At 42.7% G+C, this 25721-nt stretch overlaps 8 protein-coding genes across 10 annotated transcripts; 4 read left to right on the top strand and 4 right to left on the bottom strand.

Annotated features, from left to right (window-relative positions):
• Positions 1 to 95: 95 nt before the first annotated feature.
• Positions 96 to 1521, bottom strand: LOC135348708 (breast cancer metastasis-suppressor 1-like protein). Its single transcript, XM_064547006.1, has 8 exons — positions 1327 to 1521; positions 1145 to 1232; positions 992 to 1047; positions 854 to 925; positions 628 to 804; positions 481 to 561; positions 342 to 406; positions 96 to 286 (listed from the first exon to the last, which is right to left on the bottom strand). Exons 1-8 carry the CDS (start codon positions 1421 to 1423, stop codon positions 212 to 214), a joined length of 711 nt encoding a protein of 236 aa, XP_064403076.1. The 5' UTR covers positions 1424 to 1521; the 3' UTR covers positions 96 to 211.
• Positions 1522 to 1579: 58 nt separating this feature from the next.
• Positions 1580 to 4208, top strand: LOC135348696 (serine/threonine-protein kinase VRK1-like). 2 transcript variants are annotated; one of them, XM_064546992.1, is made up of 8 exons: positions 1580 to 1887; positions 1939 to 2008; positions 2066 to 2262; positions 2389 to 2614; positions 2841 to 2961; positions 3116 to 3329; positions 3417 to 3779; positions 3972 to 4208. In XM_064546992.1, the coding sequence occupies exons 1-8, from the start codon at positions 1645 to 1647 to the stop codon at positions 4062 to 4064; spliced, it is 1527 nt and encodes a 508-aa protein (XP_064403062.1). In that variant the 5' UTR covers positions 1580 to 1644; the 3' UTR covers positions 4065 to 4208. The 2 variants fall into 2 exon arrangements, with proteins under 2 accessions (XP_064403062.1, XP_064403061.1); XM_064546991.1 differs by having other exon boundaries at positions 3417 to 3782.
• Positions 4179 to 4936, bottom strand: LOC135348711 (uncharacterized). Its single transcript, XM_064547009.1, has 3 exons — positions 4795 to 4936; positions 4566 to 4673; positions 4179 to 4475 (listed from the first exon to the last, which is right to left on the bottom strand). The coding sequence occupies exons 1-3, from the start codon at positions 4858 to 4860 to the stop codon at positions 4323 to 4325; spliced, it is 327 nt and encodes a 108-aa protein (XP_064403079.1). The 5' UTR covers positions 4861 to 4936; the 3' UTR covers positions 4179 to 4322.
• On the top strand, positions 4926 to 10410 carry LOC135348694 (protein phosphatase 1 regulatory subunit 37-like). The gene is made up of 12 exons (XM_064546989.1): positions 4926 to 5045; positions 5100 to 5242; positions 5302 to 5404; positions 5654 to 5751; positions 5978 to 6023; positions 6080 to 6180; positions 6784 to 6903; positions 7311 to 7461; positions 8288 to 8553; positions 9109 to 9250; positions 9404 to 9570; positions 9637 to 10410. The coding sequence occupies exons 2-12, from the start codon at positions 5177 to 5179 to the stop codon at positions 10243 to 10245; spliced, it is 1869 nt and encodes a 622-aa protein (XP_064403059.1). The 5' UTR covers positions 4926 to 5045; positions 5100 to 5176; the 3' UTR covers positions 10246 to 10410.
• Positions 10411 to 11096: 686 nt separating this feature from the next.
• Positions 11097 to 13586, top strand: LOC135349086 (pinin-like). The gene is made up of 11 exons (XM_064547568.1): positions 11097 to 11281; positions 11342 to 11440; positions 11618 to 11668; positions 11724 to 11804; positions 11894 to 11947; positions 12019 to 12082; positions 12138 to 12220; positions 12493 to 12574; positions 12671 to 12826; positions 12910 to 13048; positions 13259 to 13586. The coding sequence occupies exons 1-11, from the start codon at positions 11169 to 11171 to the stop codon at positions 13423 to 13425; spliced, it is 1089 nt and encodes a 362-aa protein (XP_064403638.1). The 5' UTR covers positions 11097 to 11168; the 3' UTR covers positions 13426 to 13586.
• A 19-nt stretch (positions 13587 to 13605) lies between these two features.
• On the bottom strand, positions 13606 to 14170 carry LOC135349087 (protein FAM177A1-like). Its single transcript, XM_064547569.1, has 2 exons — positions 14020 to 14170; positions 13606 to 13941 (listed from the first exon to the last, which is right to left on the bottom strand). Exons 1-2 carry the CDS (start codon positions 14168 to 14170, stop codon positions 13721 to 13723), a joined length of 372 nt encoding a protein of 123 aa, XP_064403639.1. The 3' UTR covers positions 13606 to 13720.
• Positions 14171 to 14213: 43 nt separating this feature from the next.
• Positions 14214 to 17936, top strand: LOC135349085 (TAF6-like RNA polymerase II p300/CBP-associated factor-associated factor 65 kDa subunit 6L). The gene is made up of 9 exons (XM_064547567.1): positions 14214 to 14390; positions 14455 to 14541; positions 14652 to 14808; positions 14948 to 15004; positions 15159 to 15196; positions 15254 to 15397; positions 15618 to 15844; positions 16082 to 16331; positions 17115 to 17936. The coding sequence occupies exons 1-9, from the start codon at positions 14214 to 14216 to the stop codon at positions 17805 to 17807; spliced, it is 1830 nt and encodes a 609-aa protein (XP_064403637.1). The 3' UTR covers positions 17808 to 17936.
• Positions 17937 to 17968: 32 nt separating this feature from the next.
• Positions 17969 to 25679, bottom strand: LOC135349084 (myosin-M heavy chain-like). Of its 2 annotated transcripts, XM_064547564.1 has the most exons (10): positions 25525 to 25679; positions 25002 to 25300; positions 23948 to 24053; positions 23171 to 23341; positions 21573 to 21838; positions 20256 to 20459; positions 19789 to 19988; positions 18926 to 19190; positions 18382 to 18809; positions 17969 to 18238 (listed from the first exon to the last, which is right to left on the bottom strand). In XM_064547564.1, the coding sequence occupies exons 2-10, from the start codon at positions 25263 to 25265 to the stop codon at positions 18082 to 18084; spliced, it is 2061 nt and encodes a 686-aa protein (XP_064403634.1). In that variant the 5' UTR covers positions 25266 to 25300; positions 25525 to 25679; the 3' UTR covers positions 17969 to 18081. The 2 variants fall into 2 exon arrangements, with proteins under 2 accessions (XP_064403634.1, XP_064403635.1); XM_064547565.1 differs by lacking the exons at positions 25002 to 25300; positions 25525 to 25679 and adding an exon at positions 24483 to 24655.
• Positions 25680 to 25721: the final 42 nt, after the last annotated feature.

The raw sequence follows: 25721 nt of genomic DNA, 5'->3' as shown, positions 1-25721 counted from the left end.
GAGATTGCTACCAGTGTCTGAAAGACTGGTGTGCTGCATTCCTCTAACTGTGTGAACCCAACTGGCACATGTCGTCTAGAACACTATAATAGAGATGATTGTTTGTCCATGTAGTAATTATTATTCGTGTATATATTATTGTATAGTAATATTCGTTGTTATAATTATAATATATATACACTGTAAAAACGTCCTAATAGTATAGTTTTTGCTATCTAAGCACTGGTGATTTGGTCTTGCGAGTGGGCTTGTCTTTAAGCCCTCCAACCTCCATGAAAGCTCTTCCCTGAAGAAATAATTATAATCATGAAGATACTACATACACCAAGCTCCTAATGCACCTTTCTGATGTCGTTGGTGTCTTCCATTATGTCAATGTCTCTCAGCATGTACACCATACATGGTCGTGAGAATTAAGTAGTCAAGGAGAAATGCCGGCATATTTACAATTATGAGTCATTATAAATTAAGTGAGGATATCATTCACAACCACTGGTTTCTTTCTTTTATCTGGCAGCTGGAATTTGACGGCTTTTGGTCTCCGTTTACGGCTGGTGCTTTCTGTAAAACACACAAACACAGTTAGTTTAAATATTATACATATATACATCAATCAAGACAGCTCACCGCAATTAAGTCGACTGATGACTACATCTTCTTTTATTTTTCTCATCTTGTCCTGGATCTCTGCAATCATTCTCTCCTTGGTCACCCGACAAAGCTCCTCAAAATCCTGCTGTGTGGAGGATACCTCCTCGTGGTACTTGTGCTGGATATTGTCCATACGAGATTTGTGCTGCAACTCTGAGAAAGGACAGACATTAATAATTTAAACATACTTTTAGAGATTTACCTGCAACACGCATACGAGCTTTCAAGGAGGTATCAAGTTCCCTCAGAGGCTGTGTGTACTCAGGAGCATTGCCTGTCAGAGTGTGTACAGCAAACACGTAATGGTGACAGAAGAACTACTCATTTTATAGGTATGCACCTTCAGTTACAACTTGTATTTTGTGTTCCAAGTCTTGAACTTTTTCTTGATACAGCCTAGGTGGAGAATAGAGAGTCACTACAAACAGCATTAATAGTGTGTGTATGTTGTGTGTGGTGTGTGTGTGTGTGTGTTGTGGGCGGACACTCATACATTTCCTTGAGATCGGTGAACTGCTGCTCAAGGAATTGAATATCCTCTATGCAATCTCCTTTTCTTCTTTCTGTGTCATCCTCATCATCTAAAGTGATATTACTTTAATTAATAGCACACTACTAGTATACTACTTCAATTGTCTCCCATGCAATGTAAACAAACAGCCAACAACTACTCACAAAATGAAGACTCATCCTCTGAATTTGATGATTCTTCCTCTCCATTAGTTTTCCCTGTCTCTTGGCGACCATTCTTCGTCTCTGTACCAACAGGCATCCTTCGCAGAGCTGCTCAGTATTAATTAAAGCTTTTAATATCTCACTGTTAGTTCACAAGAGGGGTTACGCCTTAGAGATGGGGAAATTCCCTCGGTACGCTACAAAGTGGAAAAGTGGAAGCAGGGAAGTTCCCTTTTTGTGCTCTATTCAGAAAACGATGGGCGGGCCCTTTGAACAAATCACCATGCCACAGATATACAACATAGATTAGAGCTAGAGATGCCTCCCAAGAAAAAGACAACTGAAGATGGCAAATCTAAGCCTGCCGCCAAGAAAGCTCAAGCCAAGAGTGTAGGAGGGAGAAAGATGCCACCTCCCATGCCCAAAGGAGCTGAGCTAACAGATTTTACAAAGAAGACTAGCTGGACTTTAGGTAGCTCAATTGGGAAAGGTGGATTTGGCGAGATCTATTCAGCATCTAAAGCTGGAGAGAGAAAGAACGAACACTACGTCGTAAAAATCGTAAGATTTTGAGCAAATAAAGTATACATTTTTGAATGTTTTCATATTCAGGAACCTCATGAGAATGGACCGCTATTTACTGAGCTGTCGTTTTATCGCCGAGTAGCCAAGCGTGATATTAGTGAGTGTGTTTCCTTTATTTCCAATTATCGCTGAGACTGTCCTCCCTCCAACGCAGTTTCAGATTGGTGTCAGTCACATGATCTGGCTCACCTCTCTGTGCCTGAGTTTGTGGCGGCTGGAGACCACACCTACTCTGATCGCAAGTATCGGTTCATGGTCATGCATCAATACGGGGAGGACATTGAGAAGAAGTTCACTGCTGCTGGACGTCAGTTTGGAATGAAAACAGTCTGTTACCTGGCTCTCAGGCTGGTGAGTTAGTTCAGTGAATTATTTGCAATTTTAGTTATTGAAAATTCTTTTTCCTTCTCCCTAAGTATAGAATTTCCTGTGCAAGGATTTTCTGTAATTACTTTACTTCAATGTTTAATTATATAGCTGGAGGCTTTGGAGTTTCTGCACAGCTCAGAGTATGTCCATGCTGATGTGAAGGGCTCCAACCTCCTCACTGGGCTGAAGGACCCCCACCAAGTCTTCCTGGTTGACTATGGCCTGGCCTATCGCTACTCTCCAGATGGAGTGCACAAGGATTATTCAGAGGACCCACGCCGACAGCATGATGGCACTATCGAGTTCACTAGCATCGATGCTCACAAGGGAGTTAGTAAGTGATGCATCTTGTATGCACTTTAGCTGTAATTTGAATCTCCTACTAGTACATTGCTATCAACAATGTATTATTAGTACTATGGATACGGGTGTATTTATTTGTAGTATAACTTGACTAGTACTTGCTTGTTCAGTACTTGTACGCAAACTTACATTTAGTATGACATTTTCTTATACAACCTAAAAACAATTTTGGTTATAATCTTTGTTGTTTTATACAGACCCGTCCCGCCGTGCTGATCTGGAGATTGTGGGCTACTGCCTCCTACAGTGGGCTGCCGGGCGTCTACCCTGGGAGGACAAACTGGAGAATAAAGACTATGTGGCCAAAAAGAAAATGGGGTCAGTGGCTTAATTTGTGTGTGCAAGAAAGAGTCCCTGAGCCATTGATTAAACAAGGGGAGTGTAGTTGTTCAACAGCCATAACTTCATAACTTAGTGTTTTTATAGGTACATGTATCATTTGTTGATGGCACACTCTTTGTTCCATGTACAGGTATAAGTCTAATGTAGGAGAACTCATGACTGCCTGCTTTCATAGCAACCCAGTTCCCTCGTGTTTACGGGACTACATGAAACAGGTGTTCAGGTTGGAGTACACGCAGGACCCGGATTACACTCAACTAAAGAAACTGTTTCAACGGGAGCTCAAACATATTGGCTGCAAAGATGATTCCAAGGGCCTTGACTGGCTTACTTCGACTAAAAAGGTGCTATGTTACAATAAGTACTGTACATGTAGTTAGTTGCAGCACTTTTTGATAGTCTTGTTGATGCATAATTATTTGTTCTTACAGCGTGGACCAAGTTCAAGTGAAGCAGAATTAAAGTCTCCTGCCAGCAAGAAAGCTAAAGTTGCAACTGGTAAACGTCAGAAAGCTCCTCTAAAAGACGATCTTGATACCAGCTCATCAGCAGACGAAAAAGAAGCCTCCACAGATCACAAACCTGCTCCAATTTGTGTGGAGAAACCTTCTATACAACGTGCTATAAAGCGAAGGAAAGTGGATTACATTGAGGATGATAATGGGGCCTTGCCTACAAAGCGAGTAAAGGTTGCTGTCGTGAAAGAGAGTGAATCTAGCAAGAAACAAGAGCCAGTGGTTTTGTTACCCAAAGCAGCCTACCCACCTGAGCTGGGCTACTTCGATGGGAAGAAGGTGGCGAGTGAATGCATTAATTTATTACATTTTTATGTAGCCAAAATTAAAAATTAGACAAAAAGTTGTGATTCCAAGGCTATCCATCCGTAACACCCACTCACTCCTTTACACTACATTGTACACTGTACATGTGTGCATTTAGCAAGCAATTAATAATGTACATGTGACACACAACGGTTTTTTTCTCAGAGTCATAAGAAGCAAGTTCCCGTTAAGAAAGTGATACCAACATCGGCAGTGCCTCTGAGACGATCCTCAAGGAATCCACGCACTAAGATATAATAATAGTATTACACCGGCCCTATAGCCTATATTATTATATTATTATATATTATATTATATTACTACTGAAACCTTTGTATAATTATTCACTGCAATTATTTTCTCGTGCACTGCTTATTATTATTATTACGTCTGATAATTGAAGTCTCGGTACAAAATTAATAGCTATAAGATAAGCAATTCTACTTGAGTGATACAAATGTACCTGAAATGCGAACATAATAATAAACACAGACTATAACAGAGTGTCAATATTGACTAGTTCTTCTTCTGCATGCCCCCAGTGGCCATACTGCCCATTCCATATAAAGTCATCGCTATGCCAACCATTGAGAGTGCCATCAACCCTCGATACATGAATACATCTCGTCCTGTCCTCAGGAACACAGGAACATCACCATGACCAGTTATCTGTGGGTAAAGAAATCTAACAGCATATACCACACTATATAGGTGTCTAATACATACCCATGCCCATTAATTAAGATGGAAGAAGCGAACCTTGTAGATTTGTTGAAATCGGGATACTTTGTTCGTTCCAAACTGGATCCCACCAAGCTTGTACGCTGGGATGTGTACCACACTACCAGCTTTCTTTTTCCCTCCATCCTGTATACATGTACACACGAATATGGAGTGCAGTAATTAATACAATAACAATTAATTGTGCTCTAAATAGGAAAATAATTATGGAATAGCAACTTTATCCTAGCCCTTAGTAGCATCTCACCACAGACACACGCTCCCCAACATTCTGAATCTTTCCCACGGACTGGTTGAACTTGAACTCACTCATCGTGTTTGCCAATAAGATCAAGAATATTAAAGCAATGGGGAACAAGGAGAGGGGTCAAAGGTCACCCAGGACACTCCCCCAAACAAAATTGCACGTGACAGCTATTAATGTTTTATCAGATCAAGGGTGAAAGAGAAAGCCAGAAGTTTAGAATACAGCAACAGGCCTCAACAACTTGTCTCTTAGTAAGTCTATAATAACCCATAAAGAGTGTAGCTTGATACACATTATTTCTGTAGTTTCCCTGTGTGTGTGATCCAAGCTACCTTGAGGCAGTCATCACGCACGCACACACACACGTACACGCGTACACCTGATGGATATATCTGTACCCAATAACGTGGTCCCAGATGCTATCGTGGGCATGAGCTCTGCAGTTGCTGTAAGTTTAGTCTAGTGCACACGTATATAGCAGGTTGTTAGCTGGTGTGGTTTCCATAGGAACCGGCCGGCAAGGAGGAGGAGGGCAAGAGTGGTGATCGCCGAGTTAAGTGGAACCAAAAAGAGACACACGAGTTTGACGATACTGACCTGTGGACACACGGTACACACACACACTCCACACACACACACACACACACACACACACACACACTGCATGTACATGTATATTAGGGAAAATGATGCAGTACATTTGAAGAAACCATGTACCATTACACACCTCAATTGACACAGGACCTGCATAGCACTGATTGTTGTACACTTGTAGTCAATCAAGCTGACATCAAAAACCACCTTAGAGATTATTAGTAGATTATTATAGCAAATCCCAGTATCACCCCATTCTCTATAGACCCTAATGAGACGGCCACGGAGATGATCAGCTGTTACAGAAGAGAGTGTTCTAGCAACAAAGTGCGGCCAATCACTAGGCTGCTCGAGCAACTTGAGGTATGCGTCTATATATAGTATATGGCAGAGAGCTGTGAATTGATATGCATTTTATTTTAAACATTGTGTCCTAGCTTTTAAACTCTCTAATTACACTGTACATTGTACGTCAAGCTTGTTGTCAAGGGTTACGTCCTTCAAATGCCAAAAAATATCATTGTATAGTATAAGCCTGCTGTCTTTATAGCATTCTTGAATGGCTGCATATGAACCTTGCACCCTGCAGCGATTTGACGATCTGAGCATTCCAATGGACACACTGGACCTAAAAGGTGTGTTGTCTTGTTCTCTCCTTGTCCTCAATGTTAGTACTGCATACTTGGTGCAGGAGTGAAACTGGACAGCACCAGCTGTGAAGTTCTGGAGGCAGTACTCAGTCGAATACACATGAACACTCTAGACCTGGAGAGATGCAACTTGGAAGACGAGGTTCTGTGACCCATATACCATACTATGCATTAGTGTGTTCCCTGGGGATTAATAGTCCATTCTTAGCCTTCAAGGCCTAATATGTAGTGGGCTCTGGTTTACAGGCTAGGTACTGTATTGCCTGAGCAGGTACCGTATTACTAGAATATATTGCTGGTGAAAAACCTAGCCAAATCAGCAGCAGAAAAATTGACTTTGCGATCGTATTACTAGAATATATTGCTGGTGAAAAACCTAGCCAAATCAGCAGCAGAAAAATTGACTTTGCGATAACTATTGTGTTCTGGCAAGGAACGTGTGTGTTTACTAGTACTAATAGGTTTTGCTATTAATTTTTATTGTTGCAAATTGATCAACCCTTCGCAAAGTTTGCATATGTTTGATGCTCACTAGTAATACTGTATATACATATAACATTCTATTGAAGAAACCTCTTAGTGTATACACCGTGTACTATAACTGTAGTTTCATTTTATGTTTGTTGTACATTTACTGATACTGCCAGGAACTGTTTCCTCTTCCAATTATTGAGCTTGTACACTATCTACAGTGTTGTGTATACATACATACAGTGATGCATACTCTGTGACTATGTGTGTGTAGGGTGCCATAGCACTGTGTGAGATGATAGAGTTCTATGGATGTGCCTCTCGTGTCAACCTGAGCAACAACGCTAAACTAAGACCGCGTGCTTGGCTCACTATTGGGAGAATGCTCAAGAAGGTATATTCAATAGAAATTGGCTCACACTATAATTATAATAATGTCCTTAGTGACTTTCTCTAAGCCAAGGTATTTGTATACATCACATGTAACAGTATACCGTATAACGTGTAATTTTCGTGGGGCAAAATATTCGTGGTTTTCGTGGTTGGAGGTCTGACCACGAATATTTTACCCACGAATGAAGCGACCTTGCCTACCTTTACCTGCAGTGTGCAAGCTCCAACCACGAAAATATTACCCATGAAATGTCTCAATATTGCTGAACCACGAATATTTTGTCCCCCGAAAATTACCCGCTATACGGTATATTGGCAAACCTATTATGTGAGTAGCGTTGAAAGAGGCTGCTCTGATTACACCACAGTCTTCACTGACCAGTGTTACTCCTCTCTGCCTCTTTTCAGAGTCCATTTCTTTCTATGATCAACGTGAGCTGGTGTTCACTGGAGGAGCAAACACTCACTCTCCTGTTGAGGTCGGTCAGGGCCAACTGTTCCCTCAGCATACTCAAGATGGAGGGAAACAGTCTATCCGGCAAAGGAACATTCATTTTGAGTAAGGCTTACTTGTTGGTACGTACTGTATATAATAAGCTAGGGTGTACAATAATGGATGTATTCAGGAGCACATTACAGAAGGAGCGTCTAACTGTGCATGGGTTCGGAAATCGCATATCGTGTGCTTTCGTAAACGCCGCATTGCCTTATAAGAGTGTGTGTAAGTACTGTGTACATAAATTACAGACCGCGGTCAGCCTGTGAATATCATTATAAACGGATTTTGTATGTAGTGCAGCAGCAGGAGAGCTAGGTTGAGCCAGAAAGAGCTAAAATGAATAGCTAGATCTTTGATGGATGTTGGTATACATCATGGAAGAGACTGTCATTGGTGAGGTACAGAAAGTTCTGTAAATAGGAGCATATCCAGTCACTTTGTACAGAGAAAGTTTGCTAGACTTAGACTAACACATACTAGGCGTTTTGTTTTTGCAGTAGGGAGTCTTACTGGGGTTCTTAGAAGAGAGAGTTTACTTTTCACTTTTATTGACCTATGCTTGGTAAAAGTGCACCGTCAGCTCAATTAGCACTCGCCCGCAGACCCACTTAGTGGTTTTGCATATGAGGTCATGCTTTGCAAACTTCCACGAGATGCGATTCCCGAGGTAAGACGCTCCTTCTGTAATGTGCTCCTGATGTATTTAAGTGTCCAAACTAGAGTTAAAATTTAACAATAATTATGTGTGTACGTGCAGCTCTTTAAAATCTTGACACGTTGGTATTTTTAAAGTGCTGATTGCTTTTGTTTTTTATGAAAACACTCATCAGACCTAGTGTACATTGTGTATGTATTGTATTTTCATTGTCTTTATTTCTGTACACAGTGGCAGCCATGAAGTTCAATGAAAACCTCCAGGAGATCTGGCTTGGTAATAACAGTCTAGTCACAGAAGATGGCCAACACCTGGGCAATATTCTCCGCACTAACCACTGTCTTAAAGTGCTCGACCTTAAAGACAACAGCCTGGGCGATGCTGGGGTCAAGTATATCTGTGCTGGGGTGTCTGAGCAAGCACATGGACTACTCACTCTTAACCTCAAGTCTAATAGCATAGGACCCGAGGGATTCCATCACGTGGCTACTATGCTGGTGAGTTGGTGGTGTCCAGTACTTGTTAGTCTAATAGCATAGGACCCGAGGGATTCCATCACGTGGCTACTATGCTGGTGAGTTGGTGGTGTCCAGTACTTGTTAGTCTTGACTAGTCTTACCTCTTACACGTATCTACTAAGTTGTTTTCCTCTCGTAAATATCACCTTGTGACTATATCTACTCCTGCTATCATGTAGCATGTCTTTAAAGAGTTAAAGAGCTGTAGAAGAGTGTACACACACACACACACACACCGTATTGATAACGAATTGATTAGTCTTGTCAATTGTGTACACTGCAAGATGCCTCTCGTGTGTTGTAGGGTACCACAATACTGTCAGTGTTTATAGTTATCATTGCACACAGTAGTGCAATACAAAATTCTGAACAACCATAACTTTAATTGTAATTTACCGATTTTGTGGTTTTCTGAAATAACCTAAAATAAGTGGATCACTGAAACTAAAGTTATGGTCGCCCGAAGACACTACACTAGACTAGCACATGCCTTGCATCAATGCTACTGATCCCCCCCTCCCTGTATCTGTGCAGCCTGCTACCAAGACACTGAGGGAGCTAAACCTCTCCAATAATCGATGTGGGGACAACGGCCTCTTCACTCTCAAACTAGGACTACTAGCCAATCGGGCACTCGAAAAACTCATCCTCTCAAACACAAGGATGACCTGTGAAGGTGTGAGATACAGAGTGCACTACAGCCGACATTTGTAGAGTATATTGCTGTACAAAATGATCCTTACCAAATGATCCTTACCAAATGTCCTTTGATAGTTTCCATACATGCATGTCGAGTTATAGATAATTATACTGATTTTTACATATGCAGGAGCTATTGCCCTGGCTGAAGTCCTGGCTGAGAGCAAGCACTTGACTCATGTTGACATAAGAGAGAATGATATTCGAGTCGCTGGACTGATGGCTCTGCAGCTGGCTCATCGTATGAACTTCCATCTTATCAGTATGCAGACTCCGAAAGCATTCAAAGTAGAACAGGTCTGTGAAAAATCTTTAAATTCGTGTGTTTTATTAATGTTTCTTTCCTCCCGTCTGTTTCTGCAGCGTGATAGACAATTGATTCGAGATCTTCTGACAGAGATAGAGAAGTATTCATCGCGCAATCAACTCAAGAAAGAGGAGAAGGCTGAGGCCGAGAGGAGACGACTACATGAGGAACAACACGCGGCTATTCCAAAAGGCAACCCAGAGGAACAAGGCACTTTCACAGCTGGTGGCAACCAACGCACCGCCATCCCGTCTCAAGCCTCCGTAGACGAGGAGGAAAAAGACATTGACCCGTCAATTGTTGGCTCGTTAGATAATGTCTATAGTGACGAACCGGATATGACAAATGAAGACGATCCGTTCAAGAAAGTGCCTGTAATGGACGAGCGCGATAAACCATCAACGCTGCAAGAAATGGAGAAATCTATGGACGCAGTGGTCGAATATTCTGAGCAAGGTGTGGACACTTCAATGGAGCGGTGTGGATCCGATGATGAACTCTCTAGCCTAGACCAAGGTAGTCGAGGACTTCCCGATATTGTAAGTAGCCCACCCCCTGATGTGACAAGCCAAGAGCCACGCACTGACGTAGCAGCCGTGGATCTGTTAGAAGCTGGTGGGGAGCCCTCTACCCAACTAGTAGACCTTACAGACAGTCAGGGATAATCTTAGTTTATTAGGCACTCTATATAGTGTGAGGTATTTTCTCGTGTTGCAATTTCTACGTGTGACTGTCGGTGTGTTTTTGTATAGAAATTAATGTACTCACAAAATGTAGAGTGTTTAGTGGTTGTTGTGTTTTGCATAAAATTAATTATTTCTGAATTTGCACTTTTCATTAATAAATTACATATAATTATATTTTTGGCATCAACAAAATTAATAATTTTTAGTTACAAACTTTCACAGGGCCAATTAAACTGTTTGTGAAGACTAGTTAGCCCTCGAGTCTGTGGTCCAAATCTCTCCAGTTGACCTATTGACCCTCGACGATGCAATCCAATCTCGCCTGATGTGGTCTGTGGGTATTTCTTTGATGGGGTGGCCAGGTCAAGAGCTTGGATGTGATTGGTCGGACCTGTCTTCTCTTGGGGAGGACTGGTTTTTTTCTCCACCTGCATAATAATTATGTGTTCAATTTGAATGTTAGGTTGTATGAGTTTACTCTGTACCTTGTTTGGAGCTAGAAATCCCCAAATTCCTTTCCACTTTAAATTCGTCTGAAGTTCAAGATGAATATGAGCCCTCCTGAGTACGTATAGAAAATGTACGTATCAATTATTACGATTTTTCATGTATTATAGTTTTACCAGATCTCATCATTATGCACAGTGCTGCACCCTGTAGGGATTCTTCTTGTTGCTCCAAACATCCTGTTCTCTTCCAGTGTACCAGTAGTGCTGAAGTGAATACAAATGCGTCTTTGCATGGAGATATGCGCATTAGTGACGTCATATGCGCAGAAGTTAGCAGGAAAAGGGGGCGGGGCTTCATATCAAGTAACGCCCCATCTATTCAGAAACGTGCTGTGTCCATAAACTCCAAATAGAGTCCAGTGAAAGTGCAGTGAGAAGCACTGCACTGGAATCATGGCCACTGCATTTCAGGTTCTGCAGAAATCCCTATTAAATGCTCGTAAAGACTTGGAATCAACCAACGAGTCCATCAAGAAATTGACTGGTTATGAACAGAAGTTTAAAGTGTAAGTTCTTCAACGTATGGCACGGCACGCTGATAAAATCATAACATCCATGCACTCCAGAGCCCCACGTCCCAGTCCGAGCGGCCCTGATGGGAGAAGGCGACTTAGCAGCACAGACTCGCGACCAGATAGGCGCCTAGCCAGCAACTTGAGAGCCTGGTGGGTACACATACTAGCATTCTATTGATTGCGCAATGTACATACGACGTGTTATACATGCAAAATTCTGTACGTTGCAACCATTATTTCGGTACTTTCTACAGCCAGCTGTATATATCGTATATTCCAATGTTACTGTGTGAATGAATGCTGCATTTCATTTGTCAATTGTTGCAGGTCTGAGTCTGACAACAGGAAGAGGGACCGACCGACCGAGGGGAGGGCAAGGTTGTGAGACCCTAGTATGAATGGTCATGTGATTGCCACTATGTAACTACTGCAGGCTGATTGGACGTCTGGGCTCTTCTGGCGACGTTGACCTCTCTGATAGCAAAAGGAGAGATCCTTTTGGAGCAAAGTCAAGGTAGGTACTATTCTGTGTTCAAGAAAATGTTTCTTGAGGCTGTATACAATTTTAAAATGTTTGTCAAATTTTATTTGTTGCATTCATAGGTTGGCAGGACGACTGGGACCACCTGTCAATTGGGAAGAGAGAAAAAAAGACGGGTAAGAAATATCTCACCTCTGTTTAAATTGTTAGTCATTTATTGTGCTTGTTGCTACATGTACATGTATAGAGGTCGTGACCTGGACAGTGATGGAGACGAGGACGGAGAGATAATAGACCTAGAGGCACGTAAGGTACGGGAGATCCTAGTCACTGTTCACTGTTGACTCACATTCTGTTCTCCTGTAGCCTGTCCAGTCATCTGTGGTTGCAGTACCAGCTCCGCCACGACCCAAAGCTGATCCAAAAGAGAACGAAAAGAGCAAGAAGAGGTTAGTCATATATAATATAAAAGATCGAGTGTTTTAAAGTCCCATGAACAATTTCATCCTCACTTGTTGTGTGAGGCTGGAAATACGCATGGGATAAAGTAAAGCTAGGGTATTTCTTATTGGCCAAGGCTTGTTATACCGCCTTGCTCAATTTGATGTCTATTGTACGCACCCTAACAAAACCTTCCACAGAGTACACAGTGTGTGTGTGTGTGTGTATAGTCTATGATGTGTACTTATGAATCTTGAGTGATCACTCTATCCACTTACAGGAACCAGCGGATGTTTGGGTTCCTTCAAAACACTCTCCGTAAATTCAAAGACAACGAAGCCACTGCCAAAACAACGGAGAAGGTGAGACAGCCACCATTGCCAATGTATTCAGCCAGTACAATGTTTTGTACGTGTGTTACAGATTATATAATTGTGAGTGTACCCCTCTCATCCCAGGAGCGTCGTCGTAGTGAGATTGAGGACAAGGTGACCAAGACAGAGGAGCTGGAGAAAGAGACAGCTCAGATGGAAAGAAAGGAACTGTTTGATCAGCAGAAGGCCCAGAAGACCAAGGTGTCCACCATCGCCAGGCAAATGGAGATGGTCAATGACGTATGTTAAGTGTGTGTGTGTTCAGCTGGGTAGCTTCGAAAGCCCATATAAGGCTCTAGGGGAAATCATTACCCCCTTCACAGTACACTGTGTGGAATGATCACGACAAGAAGATGCTGGGCTACATTGAGACGAAGGCCAAGCCAGTTATCTTCTATCTGCCCAAAGAACACACTCTTCAGACAGAGGAGCTGTTGGCCAAGACAAGGGACAAGATTGAAGGTCAGTGTGTGATATACATTGTACATGACGTTACTGATGATGTACGTCCAATGCGTTAAGGCTATAGTGGGTTGTATACAGTAAATAGACTCATTGTCTATAATGCTAAAAATGAACTGGTGTGACTTGTCATGTTTTAAGCAGCCTGCCCTATGATATTGGCCTTTGATTTGTACAGTGGTGAACCACGCTTCTTTTTGTTCCCTGCAGGCAAAATAAACGAAAGACTCAAGGAGATAGAATCATTTATAGAGACTGCTAATTCTCTGAGAGCTGATGTGTTCCAGAGTGAGGGTGATGTGGGGGGTGAGGGTGTGGGGGGTAATGGGAAAGAGTCTAAGGCCATTAATGGAGAAGTGCCTGGGGCTGAGCAATAGGTGGGCTTTAATTAGGCTCTTTTATTGAAATAGGCTATAAAAGGCGGTTTTATTGCTTTCTTTTTCTTATTTGTACAGTGCTTATTTGTGACTGTATCTCTATGAATTCTGCACTTGTAATCATGAAGTTTATACTAATATACTTTATTGTGCTGCCAACACATTTATATAATTTGCAAAGTGAATATCGGACTTGATAGAATTGCATGACAATGAAAGTTGCATGAGGGATAAAATGAACAAAATCAAGTATTAATCTATACGTATGTAGAATGAATAAAGGTATTGTGTGTGACTAAGTTGTAGTTCTGTCTTGCTCGTGATCAGTGCTTGCATTCTCCATAGTCCTTAGCCTCTGAGCAACCAACTCTTCCTGTCTCTTGAGAGCTTTCTCCTCTTCTTGCTGCTCTTCTTGTGCCTCTCGTAACAGATCCTCGTGGATGTCCAGTGCATACTGCCAGTCAGGGCTCGTGATCCCCAGACCCCAAGCAAGCTTATCACCCACCACATGGATAGCTGTAGGGAGGTAAGGGGTCATGTGGTGACGGTGTAGCTGTATTGTAATACTGTAAAAATGACAATAATTATACTTACTTGACCAAGTTCCTCTGGCCATTTTCCGGACCAGGTACCAGCTGTAGCCTAGCCATGTCTTGGGTGGCTCCTCTGGGACCTCTGGCTCGCTGTGGGTGGACTCTGAGTCACTAGAATCACTGCTTTCATCCGCCATACTTACTATTTTCATTTATGTGTTTACTTGGCTTTTTCCATTTAACGCACATCTCAAAATGGCGGATTATGGTGAAGGCTGGTTAAAAAAGTTCTCAAAGGTATCCTCCGGCGCTGTGTATCAAGCTGCTCAAAACCTGGGTATTGATATTCCTGGGTATACATATTCAACATCTACTGACGTTTCTAGAGCATTGGTGGATGATGTCAGCTTTAGGATCCGTCATGTCACGGATGTGAGTGTACACATCATACCAACTGTTTTATAATAATAAATACATGTCACTCTTGACCATTCAGATCGCTTGCCAGTTTATGCATCATGCAAAACGTAAGCGAATGACAACGGATGACTTTGACAAAGCTCTCAAATGGAGTCGTGTCGAGGTACAGTGTGTACTCTTATTAGATCATCTATACTGCATATTGTGCTCAGGTTGTTGTATATTAAATGGTGCAATACCATTTTCTTCCTACCCTCATTCCCGCCCCCACAGCCACTCCATGGTCACCAGACTGGGCAAGCCTCCACCTTCTGTCCCACACAGAATAGCAGCGTGTTTGTTGTGCCGGATGACCAGGTTGACCTCACCACCACAGCCCTGGCTGACACATTTATCGTGGACACACTACCAGATATGCCTCGTGTGGAAGGTACATCATACCTAGCATGCAGTACTGTAGTGTGTGCTTACCTGTATACAGTGGACCGAATGCACATGATCTAGATCTCACTTTTCATGGCTAACTAGAGCTAGCAGCAACATAACACGGATCATCTAATTATTTGTAGCGTCTTGGGTTGCTGTTGAAGGAGCTACAGTGAGCAGCAGTACGAGTGTGGAACATGGTATGGCTATATTAATATCTAGCGTTTACAAAATAGTAAAAAAAACTATTGTCTATTGAGCTTTGAATATGGTATGGCTAATGTCTAGCTAAAATTAAAATTTGCATAATTAATTGTTCTTCGTCTTTTAAGATTTGAAATTCCTCTATTTCAGGGCAGCCCTATGTTGAGCTACAGAGAGGTGGAAATGAGGTAATGTTCTTCTATACAGCACTCAGATATTATAACCCCAAACACCACGCTCCTCAGGCGAATGAGAAGTACTTGTGTGTGTTAATGGAGGCTCTGACTGGAGACCAGGGAGACATCAGGATGGTGGCTCTCACTGATCTACAGAAGAACTCGGCCATTGCTAATATTCTCCCTGACATGGTCGCCTATCTTCAAGAAACAGTGCGCGCACACTTTAATTAGCTGATTGTAGAGTAATAAGCATTTTATGTATAGATATTGTGTGCATGCGTTTCACTAGCTAACCTTTGACAATTTCAGAACTAGTCTGTAGCTCCAGACATTTGTGTGTGTAGATCACTGATTCGGATTAGCCTATTTTTGGTTTGAGTGAAGAATTCCATGCAATAATTATACATTGCATCTCTTACCTTCCCTCCAGCTTTGTGACTGGAACCACTACAGCCCCTGTCAGTTGACCCACCTGCTCAAGCTCTGTCTGGCCCTCTTCCAAAACCCCCACCTTTATCTGGAGCCGTACCTCTCTGTCCTCTACCCGAGGCTCAAGGCTCTGCTATTGGACTCCAGTTACCTCGTGTGTGGGGAGGACTGGGAGCACTGGAGCGTGAGGGAGCTGGCAGCAGTCTCACTAGCCACACTCCTACACAGGTGAGGGGGTTGGTCCTTTGACAATTAGTTTCTCAGCACAAAGTTTTATTGCTGGTATAGCATGACTATATAGATGTAGCCTCATTACCCACGCCCACTCCTTATTAATTGCTTGGTAAAGGCCTTTATAGGAGGCTAGTACTTTTTTTGATATGTATTATTATGTATACAATTTAAGCGTTACAAAGAATTAAGACTTCTCATGCAGCATTCACGATTATCTCTTCTCTCTTTTAGATGTAGTCCACTCAGCGACAGTTTGTCAGACCTCCACTCGTCCCTCCGCCAGCTGTTGTTGTCACCAGACCCACCCCTCCCCTCGCTATACGGTGCTCTGTTGACCCTCGCCTATCTACCTGGGGACTGTCTGGTCACTATACTGTACCCACGCATTGAGGAGCTTGTCACTGGTCTTAGCACACAACTTGAGGGAAAGTTGGACACAACGAAAAGAGAAGATATCCTGCGAGTGTACGAGACACTACTGGTGAGTAATGACTTATAATTATGAGAATTGATGGTACCATTTGAAAGATCTCTTTCTAAGCTTTCAGAAAATCACAAAAGCAGTGAAATTGGATAGACGGAACTCAAGTTATGATGATTAAAAGAGTTCTGGAGCCATTGATTAAACGGGTGGGGGCCGCGTGGGTCTCATAACTTTAGTTTTGATGATCCAATTTCAACATTTTTATGATTTTCTGAAAGCTTAGAAAGAGACCTTTCAAATAATGTTTTAAAATCCAAACTTCGGTTAAGGCCATAATTTGGCATTTTTCGCCTTTGGACCATGGGCTATAATCCATGGTATTGGGCCGAAATTAGCATCTCCCAAATATAAACATTGATGGTACCATTTGAAAGGTCTCTTTCTAAGCTTTCAGAAAATCACAAAAGCAGTGACATTGGATAGACGGAACTCAAGTTATTTCGACTGAAAGAGTTTCAGAACCTTTAGTATAATAATTATAGGCATCGATTACTGAAACCATTATTGCAAATGGCATTGTGTTATTGATAACTAGGGATTGGCACGTTTTGTGTGGGTGGGTGTGGGTGTGTGTGTGTGTGTGGGTGGGTGGGTGAAACTAGGGATTGGCACGCTTTGAAAGAATTATTACTGATATTTACGTAAGCTCACATAGGAGGCCATCCAGTTCTCTAGAAATTCCACTCTAGTCCATTTTGAACCTCGTATATATGTCAGTTAAACCATCCAATCTCCATTACTACATGCGATACATTATTACCCAATGTTCTCTGTCTGCAGCTTTGTGCTGAGCTATTGCTGACTAGTGGATATCAACTGGAACAACAGCAAACTCCTCCCACCCCACCACCTCCTCCTGAACCAAAGCCAACCCTAACCTCGCCCCCTAAAGAGCCGGGAAACCTCTTTGCTAACACCAGTTTTGAACTAAGTTCAGAGCCTACAGATATGGAAATAGAACATAGCAGTACACAAACTGACTCAGCACAATTGGAAATAAAGAACGAGCAAAAGACTCCCTCCCTGTACGATCAGCTCATAGAATTATTTGGTGAAAGCTTGTTACTTCGTTTGTCGGCTCTACCTCAATTTATGGCCCCCCCTCAAGCCTCTAATTCACCCCCACCATTGGATCTCACCCACAAAAGGAACTCACACACAAGCCCTTCACTGTTGGCTTTCCTAAGCGAAGAGGGATTCAAATCTTTCAAAGTGGAGCTGCCGTTAGCTACTCCATTGCATCCACCCAAGAGAAACAGCTGGACCTTGACTGTACCCAAAACAAAGATGCCTGTAAGTGGAAATGTGCTAGAGCAAAAGTCGAGAGAAGCCAAGCATAAGAAAAGAGACAGACGAGAAAGAAGATTGCCACAAACAAATCCAACTATTAGCAAGGGACTGTGTGCAAGTTATCGGAGACACAATAGTAGGAGTGGTCTAGGCTTTGTAGGTATACAGTCAGCATGGCTCTAAATGTATTCATGATAATTATGTTTGTCACATTTGCTCATAATTAATACTTGTCAACATGCTTTTATTGATGGCACCATCACAACATGCAGTGGTTGTTTTGACAAATATTAATTACATAACCTCCTTTGACATTGTGTTGAGTGATACAATAATTAATTGGACATATCAAATTTTATGGACCATAAACGTGTGAGTGAATACAAAAAATCAGATAATAATTATACAAACAGTGAGATATGAAATTCAGTGCCAAAGGTGTCCATGCAGAGACATGCTATAAATTGGCTGCAGTGAGAGTGTTACTCGAGCCGGTGTTGCTCCGGGACAGGTTGTGAGCCTCAGTCCCCTCAGGGACGGTCGTGGGGAACCCGTGCTGCACATGTCTGAAGTCCTTGGGAGCGCCAATGTCTAACACTCGACTAGCAGAGAAACTGCAGAGAGAGGGAACAAGACACATAATTAAAAACCCTATAGATAAGCATAGGTTCAACTTCTCTTATTTTTACAGCGTAAAATTATAATGTAGCTGTGTCATAAAACTACATGTATATCAATAATGTTTTTGTAGGCTTACCTCTTTTTCCGACTGAGTAGCTTGAATGCCTTGGCCCCCCAGGAGGCTCTCTTCTTCTGTTTAGACGGATCTTTCTTGTGCTTTCTTGCGACTACACTAGCCCCTCCGATATGAACCTCGTTGGCCTTCAGTGGGGGGCTGTCCAGTTGAAACGAGACTCTGTTCCTCACTGGCGTTGAAGCACGAGTGGGGTCAGAGTTGAACTGTGTGGGTGTTGAAGCTCCTATCCGAAGATCCAATTGACTGAAGTTTTCAATCGATCCGATACCAGATGTGCTCGAAGTCGTAGAATAGACGGAGACGCGTGATCGTGCTCTAGACCCATCCTCGCTGGTCACAGGGTTCATGGAGGTCACGCTGGGGCTGGTGGGACGAGGGGAGGGTTCAGGGGTCGTTGGGAGACTGGCCAATGGAGTCAGCGTGCTCGGCTGTGAGTGGGTGGGAGAGAGTACCTGTAGTTAACATCACCATGTACGGTATTACCTTCATTCAGTGTATTAATTGTTATTTAAAACTAAGTGCTGGACATTGCAGCTGTTCTCACCTTTCTCTTCATAGCATCCTCTCCATTATAGCTGGACATGAGGTCAACAAGACTCCCGGCTCTCATATTATTGATATTGTACATGCTCTTCACTCTCAGCGGAGTCCTTGGATCATCTTCCAGGGAGAATACTAGGTTCTCTTCAGAGCGGTATGGGGAGGGTTTGAGGTTGCGACGTCTTCGTACAGTTCTTGATCGACGCACTTCTTGACCATTGCTCGAATCTCCAGAGGAGTAGCCGTCTATGTTGCCAATAGAAACATGCCTGTGTGTGTGTGTGTGTGTGTGTGTGTGTGTGTGTGTGTCCGTGTGTAGTTGTGTGGGGTATTGACATTTTTAAAGCAGGCAATGTCATGCTTGAAATGTGTGGAAAATTTTCCGCACAACACACCCATGAGACCATGAGACAATTGTCTTGCAGGCCATTTCAATAGCTGTACATGTACATGTACATTTTAATTAGTCAGTTTATACAGCTGATTAAGCGAGAATCAAAGAGGCTACTGTCTGTCTGCACTTCATTGGAATTCAAACAATGCACATTCTCATACGCTTGCTCTGCCTAAATACAGCAAACCCTCTTCAAATGCACAGTACATGCATACATTACCACTGTAACAGTGCTTTGTCTAGTCCTATAGTGAGCAATTCCAAACTAGGGTGGGACGAATGATACACATGCAGCTTAATGTATAGTGCATCAATATACAGTGTGTAACTACGAATTAAAGCCAGGCTGCCATGAATGTATATCTAATCCATTTCATAGTAAGGTGGAACAAATACCTACATGTACATGCAGACATAACTAACGATTAGTAGTAGCTAGTACCTACATATAAATGCTTATAATGATTGCTCACCTCTTGAGTTTAGCAATGGCTTTCTCTGTCCTTGCTCTGAACGAGGCTTTGCTGCGCACACTCACACGCCTCACAGAGCAAGCCTGCTGACAGGACTTGATGGACTGGTTCAAGCGGAGTAGCTCATGGTGGATGAGGTCGATAGCATCACTCACGTAGAAGTTGTCTGGATGGTCCATTGGAGTCTGTCGCAAGAGCTCCTGCAATTATGGAAGAAGAAGATTTTATTTATTAGCACTATGAAATGACACATTGAATGTGGAGGCTATCACAGGAAGACTGCGTGTGTGTGTGTGTGTGTGTGTGTGTGTGTGGGGGGGTACTGTACATGTACATCAGAACATGACATCGTGCTCGTATATGAGGGACCATAAAACAATTCATGAAAGACTACATCGATATGACTTCAATTGCTTATCAGAGAGAAATACCATTTGCAAAGATTTAACCATTTGGCTAGTTCGTACCTTTAAGAGTAGTTCGTATCTTGGTAACCTCTGGATGGGTGTGAGGAGATACGAGGCGAGACTGAGGCCCTCGCAGGATGGACTGTGCTGACACAGCAATAACAAGTTATGGAACTCCACCGAGTCCTGCTCGTAGCGGGCCAGTGTAGCCATGGCAACCTTGAACTCATTCATGTACGCACTGTACATGTTCAGGATGTCAGTCTGTGCATGGATAAAAGGATTCAAATTTGGTAATGAAATTCAATCTTAGAGAAGGGACTGAATATTCTACCAATTTTGTAGCGCGTCTGATTCTGTTTGTGTTGTTTAATGGTCATGATAATATTTGTTCCAATTTGCATCCTCAACACTGTGGCTTCTTTGACCATATCGATGTCTGTCACAACAATTCTGCAAATACTTTGTTAACTGAGTTGACCCAAACAAGTCATTATCACTAATGGAGGCCGGATACACTAACTAGCTGGGGAGGATATGACCTATTGTCACTATGCATCATGTAGGGGTTATAATGTCAGACAGACAGACAGACGTTACACACTAAAGCTTCCCTCCTCGTTTGCAGGCTAGGGTGGGATTTAGTAAAAGGCAGTACGGAGAGTGGGTGGGTGTATATTGCATGCAAGGCGGTGATCAGGTGATTCCATAATTCACTGAGTATACAGGATATCGGTATATTGAGGTCATAATACAGTCAGGGTACGTGAAGGTTCAGGGTACATGAAGGTTCATGCTAGCTGGCTGGAATTAGAAGCCAATATATACACACTAGTAAAACGTAATGGATATGATATATTGCAAACACGTACAACTGATCATGTAATTATACTGACAGCTCATATAGCTAGCTACATGACGTAGGAATGTAAATATCAAATTGACCCAGGATGATATAAGAGCATGGACGTCACTACAGGGCAAGCATTACAGCTACATGGAATCTACACGTAGAACAAGGCCCACGGATATGCACGTGCCCGGCTAGAGCTATAGTTCCATTGTAGCTGTATCAATTACTGTAGCTCCAAGGCTAGGATTTCTTGTTCACATGCACACACCTCATAATTGGCACTAATAAAGTGAGACACTGAATATCATTCAAGAATGCATCCCCTCACGTACACACCAGACTATATCAGCACTGCCAAGAAAAGCATGTTAAATTTAAAAGCTTAAACTTTGTTAAATTACATCAGACTGAAATCATTGACTTGCTGCCTGGCAACGGGGCACAGTTAATCACTATAATATTATAATAGTCCCGTGGGATATACTTTGTTGAAAATTAGTCTGGCTACCACACCATGCACTCACATTGCTCTCTTTGAGTAGCCGGGCAAATATATCGCCCACGATGCCAGGGAAGAGCGTGTTGTCGCTCATCCTCTCCTCCAGCTTTACGAGGAGATTGCTGTGTCTCTCAACCAGCGGCTCCAGTTGAGCAGGGAACAACAGACGCAGGTCTCTAGCGGCCACGACGTTCTCCAGGGCGGGGAGGTAAGTGCTGAGGAGAATCTCCAGACTGGCTATGTAACGTCGCTCAGTGTCTATGATCTCACTGATGATCATGTAGCGACGCTCTGCAAGGGGGAGGCGTGTGTGTACATGTACTAGCTGTTATCATGATCAATAACAAAGAAAATCACCTTTTAACATTATTCATGGAAAATCAGGTCAAAATAATTACGTTCAAAGTACATTGAGATCGCATTGAAGTACTTTAATCGTGTTTATTGCACTTTGACCCTAACCCCCCCCCCAGACACTTAATTGCTGTACAATACAGCTAATGTAATCCAAAGGCCTCTCTATACAAATTAAAACACATTTCACACGCCTGAACACAAACAGCCGGTACACATGTGGGGCTACCTCTAAAGGGCCCGGGTAACTTGAGCCATTTGTGGATTAAAGCACAGTGAGTGGGAGGATTTGCATGAACTAGTAGGGTAGGCCTAGCCTAGTCATCGGGTTACCATCAGCAATACAGCACTTCCTTAACAACACTGCATGAGAGGACTCCAAGTTCAAAGAGTGTCCTTTTAATGCTCTCACTGAATGTTCAAAGGTGCTCTTTAATTATCTCATGCCTCAATAGGCATAGCTATGTGGACTAGCTGAGAATGGACAGCTCTTAAGCTGTGCACTAGTGAAGCTTTGCCAAATGGTGATACTAAAAGTGGTTGTATACACACGTGTCCATTAATGAGTGAATAACAACATTGACTACGTACGTGCCCTGATGGTTAACAATCTTGGACTAGCAGCTTAGCAACAACAACTAACAAACTATGATACATGTAGCTGAAGATCTAGTCAGTAGTTTGAATAAGAGAATCCAAACGAACAAACTACCTACAAAGTATTTGTCTTGTCTTGTATGTCTACATGTACGGTACATAATCAAGGGAACCTAGACAATACAAGAAGTGTGACTTATATAACTGGTGGGTGGGCCAGCTCTTCCAATAGCATCTCTTATTTCACTGTTATCCAAACTACAGCTATAGACAAGACACTCTGGGGTTGGGTCGCTTTGAGCTTTGCGAACTGTCTCAAGGCCATAACAAGAATGGAAATCTATACGTGAGGTCAGTGGTTGTGTAGGCTTGAGCAAAAACAAGGTTGTTTTCGATTCTCATAATAACTTATTATGTAAGCTGGTAGACAGTGAACCAGACAAACCCACAGCAGTGGTGAGAAAACAGTAACAGGAGATATTTACATCAATGGATGGGTAACTAGAGCTGGATATACTTAATTTCAACACATTATATTTTTCTTAGCATCCATTGACAAGAATTACAACATAATTATAGCCATTACTACGACATGCTAGTACCTCCTTGTACAGTGTGTAGGAGACATTATATTAATTTAGTCTAAAACTGTAAAAATTTGTTTCTGCTCACCATTTCCTGGGTATTCAATAGCTGCGGTGGATTGCGTGCCCCTCAGTCGTGAGGCCAGCTGGTGGAGGGTGGAGCTGACTGTGCTGCAGGCAGGGGACGGGGGGATGCTGTCAGTCAGCTGTCCATTACGCTCCCTCAGGGCTATCGGAGTGACGTCCGGAGAGGGGGACCCTGCGGTGTGTGTGTGTGATGTGTGTGTGTGTGTGTGTGTGTGTGTGTGTGTGTGTGTAGTGTTTGTAATTGTAACATGATACACCTTAATGAGCAACACACGCTGCGATACGGTTGGGTAGGTCTAAATAAACATGTTCTAAAAAGTGTTTCCATAGCTCCACTTATAACTAGTAGAGAATTAAGTGCCCTACAGAACTAGAGTGGTGTCATGTTTCAGTCTCATCACTCCCTGGACCACCTACACCTAGCTGTCTGAGTGAGTCACAGGATGTGTAGTTCGATCATTCAACTAACCCGGCATGTAACTAATAAAATCATATCCACTTAACTATGGCAACGGTGTTGTAACCACTACTAACAGTTCCACCTTATAAGACAGGGAGTAGCCCCGGGCACAAGGCTCAGACTAACAAGCTGTTGTTCTGGCCATGTAGATAACCATCTGAAACACAACTGCACCCTTTTGGGGAAGTCAAGTTTAAAATACAATTCCACCCATAAAATAATATAATTATTATTGTTGGCCAGAACTCCCTAACAGCTATAATTATTGTGGCTTAGCTGCGTACGTACATATATAATACAAGGTGGTGGTTACTGTACCTGATAGGCCTTCAGATCTTGGAATGGAAACGGGTGAGACATCTGGACTGTCAAAGGTCCAAACCTTCTTTCCATCGCGTGTAGGAGAATGCTGGAGTTCTGCAATCTGCAGGGGAGGATAATCATGGCTTTAAAACCACTCTTTAAGTTACACCAATGCTCACACAGAGACACAGTTCTAATGTCTCCAGCAAAGCAGCACACCGACTGACCAATTAAGTGTGAAGCTATAACGTTAAACATGGTGCTGTCAGTAACAGCCTTGCCTACAGCATCCCATGCAGAGACACAGTGGAGGGCTAGGCCCATTATCGCAGTTAGCTAACTAGATTCAAGGTCATGAATGCTCTGTCTGGAGCTATGAATCAGCTTGAGCGTAGCCAGTAATACTGGGTCTAAATATACAGTTGATTGAGTAGCTGGGGGATCATGTTACACCTATATCGCAAGCTGTTTGTTTATTGCAAGAGCCATGATTTCCATTACTCTGAGCTAATTGATGCAGCTCTCCCACAATGCTGTATTGAATGGTCACCTGTCTTAAAGCACGCTTCTTGAGCAGTAATCTTCGAGTCATTGTCCAACACTTTAAATAGTAGAGAGAATGAATCCTCGGGTTAGGTTAGCTCTAGCTACACTAGTCTAAGATCAGATTGCACTTGTGTACACTAACTAAACAGAACCAAACACTGAGCTAGAGTTGCTCTAGTGTTCCTTTTATAAGCTATTCAGTTGGCATGTAAGGTCATCCACACTTAGACCACCCACCTAGAGCCATCGACACGCCAACTAAGCCAGAGCACGCACCATCTCAAGTACCACTTCATTAACAGCTAGCTACTAAATAGCAAGCTGAAAATTACATAGGTGATTATAACAAGACTCGACTTCAGCAAAGAAAACATAGCTATTATTATAGTAATGGTTACGGTACATAAACCAGAACTAATTGAGGTGCGCAACCATGTGTGGTAGATACGTGATGGTGAGCAGATAATATCTTAGCTACGTCTAGTCTAGCTGTATGCTGCAGTATTAGGACCCAGTGACTCACCTCTACGTCGAGGTTCTCTGACTGTGTGTTGCAGCTGCTGGTGAGAGTGGTGTCCAGTGCACAGCCAGACTCCTCACTGATACAGGTATTGTCAGCCATACTGTATGCGTTCGTCAGCAACATGCTCAGAGACTCATCAGAGAAGGGGCTAGTAGGCTGAGAGGTGGAGTACTGGTTCTTGTAGCTGACCAGGACAGGACTACTCCTGCCAGTATACACTGAAACTGGCCTCTCTTTAGAGCGTCGTCTCTTGTATAAAGACATAGCTAGCTCACTTGATAATAAGTATGTATGTAGAGCTGTGTGTGTGTGTGTATCAGCAATCAGTGACTTGCATTGACAAACAATTTCTGCAACTATGATCCATGCCTAAATCAATCAAAATAGATAGCTACCTGTACCTGTACCTGTGCCAAAAATGGCCAAAAATGTACCTAGGTATTTACTAGCTAGCCACCTGCACGTATCTAAAGGAACAGAACTAGCTTGCACTCTTTCAGTGCATAGGTTACAAAATGCTCACAATTATAAATACAGCAGCACTGCAGATCTTTGCTTGAGAGCTTGAGAGCTTGAACACTGCAGAAATTGCTTGAGGTGCTTTGATCATGGGTCTTTAGTGAAACCTCTGCGGTGCACGTTGTCAAAACAGCAGAATGCACGAAGCCATATAGCAGCCTCGTTACCAAGCCGTTTTTTCTTTAATGGAACGGTTGCTGG

Source organism: Halichondria panicea, chromosome 15 (genome assembly GCF_963675165.1).
Source record: "Halichondria panicea chromosome 15, odHalPani1.1, whole genome shotgun sequence".
NCBI lineage: Eukaryota > Metazoa > Porifera > Demospongiae > Suberitida > Halichondriidae > Halichondria > Halichondria panicea.
This window is presented reverse-complemented; position numbering and strand designations above follow the sequence as displayed.

Bases quoted from the DNA above. Each gene is read 5' to 3' on its own strand.
- LOC135349086 (XM_064547568.1), top strand. From the start codon at position 11,169: ATGGCCACTGCATTTCAGGTTCTGCAGAAATCCCTATTAAATGCTCGT. The intron at 11,805-11,893 runs GTAGGTACTATT...TTGCATTCATAG, and splicing joins CCTTTTGGAGCAAAGTCAAG to GTTGGCAGGACGACTGGGAC. The intron at 12,575-12,670 runs GTGAGACAGCCA...CTCTCATCCCAG, and splicing joins CTGCCAAAACAACGGAGAAG to GAGCGTCGTCGTAGTGAGAT.
- LOC135349084 (XM_064547564.1), bottom strand. From the start codon at position 25,265: ATGTCTTTATACAAGAGACGACGCTCTAAAGAGAGGCCAGTTTCAGTG. The intron at 21,839-23,170 runs GTGAGCAGAAAC...TCCCCCTTGCAG, and splicing joins TATTGAATACCCAGGAAATG to AGCGTCGCTACATGATCATC. The intron at 18,810-18,925 runs GTGAGAACAGCT...ACCCACTCACAG, and splicing joins AGGATGCTATGAAGAGAAAG to CCGAGCACGCTGACTCCATT.
- LOC135348694 (XM_064546989.1), top strand. From the start codon at position 5,177: ATGGATATATCTGTACCCAATAACGTGGTCCCAGATGCTATCGTGGGC. The intron at 5,243-5,301 runs GTAAGTTTAGTC...TGGTTTCCATAG, and splicing joins GCATGAGCTCTGCAGTTGCT to GAACCGGCCGGCAAGGAGGA. The intron at 5,405-5,653 runs GTACACACACAC...CATTCTCTATAG, and splicing joins TACTGACCTGTGGACACACG to ACCCTAATGAGACGGCCACG.
- LOC135349087 (XM_064547569.1), bottom strand. From the start codon at position 14,170: ATGAAAATAGTAAGTATGGCGGATGAAAGCAGTGATTCTAGTGACTCA. The intron at 13,942-14,019 runs GTAAGTATAATT...ACCTCCCTACAG, and splicing joins GGCCAGAGGAACTTGGTCAA to CTATCCATGTGGTGGGTGAT.
- LOC135348696 (XM_064546991.1), top strand. From the start codon at position 1,645: ATGCCTCCCAAGAAAAAGACAACTGAAGATGGCAAATCTAAGCCTGCC. The intron at 2,009-2,065 runs GTGAGTGTGTTT...CCTCCAACGCAG, and splicing joins AGTAGCCAAGCGTGATATTA to TTTCAGATTGGTGTCAGTCA. The intron at 2,962-3,115 runs GTCAGTGGCTTA...TTCCATGTACAG, and splicing joins GTGGCCAAAAAGAAAATGGG to GTATAAGTCTAATGTAGGAG.
- LOC135349085 (XM_064547567.1), top strand. From the start codon at position 14,214: ATGGCGGATTATGGTGAAGGCTGGTTAAAAAAGTTCTCAAAGGTATCC. The intron at 15,005-15,158 runs GTATGGCTATAT...CCTCTATTTCAG, and splicing joins CAGTACGAGTGTGGAACATG to GGCAGCCCTATGTTGAGCTA. The intron at 15,398-15,617 runs GTGCGCGCACAC...CCTTCCCTCCAG, and splicing joins TCGCCTATCTTCAAGAAACA to CTTTGTGACTGGAACCACTA.
- LOC135348711 (XM_064547009.1), bottom strand. From the start codon at position 4,860: ATGAGTGAGTTCAAGTTCAACCAGTCCGTGGGAAAGATTCAGAATGTT. The intron at 4,674-4,794 runs GTGAGATGCTAC...ACATGTATACAG, and splicing joins TTGGGGAGCGTGTGTCTGTG to GATGGAGGGAAAAAGAAAGC. The intron at 4,476-4,565 runs GTTCGCTTCTTC...CTTTACCCACAG, and splicing joins GATTTCAACAAATCTACAAG to ATAACTGGTCATGGTGATGT.
- LOC135348708 (XM_064547006.1), bottom strand. From the start codon at position 1,423: ATGCCTGTTGGTACAGAGACGAAGAATGGTCGCCAAGAGACAGGGAAA. The intron at 562-627 runs GTGAGCTGTCTT...TGTGTTTTACAG, and splicing joins CATCAGTCGACTTAATTGCG to AAAGCACCAGCCGTAAACGG. The intron at 287-341 runs GTGCATTAGGAG...TTATTTCTTCAG, and splicing joins ACACCAACGACATCAGAAAG to GGAAGAGCTTTCATGGAGGT.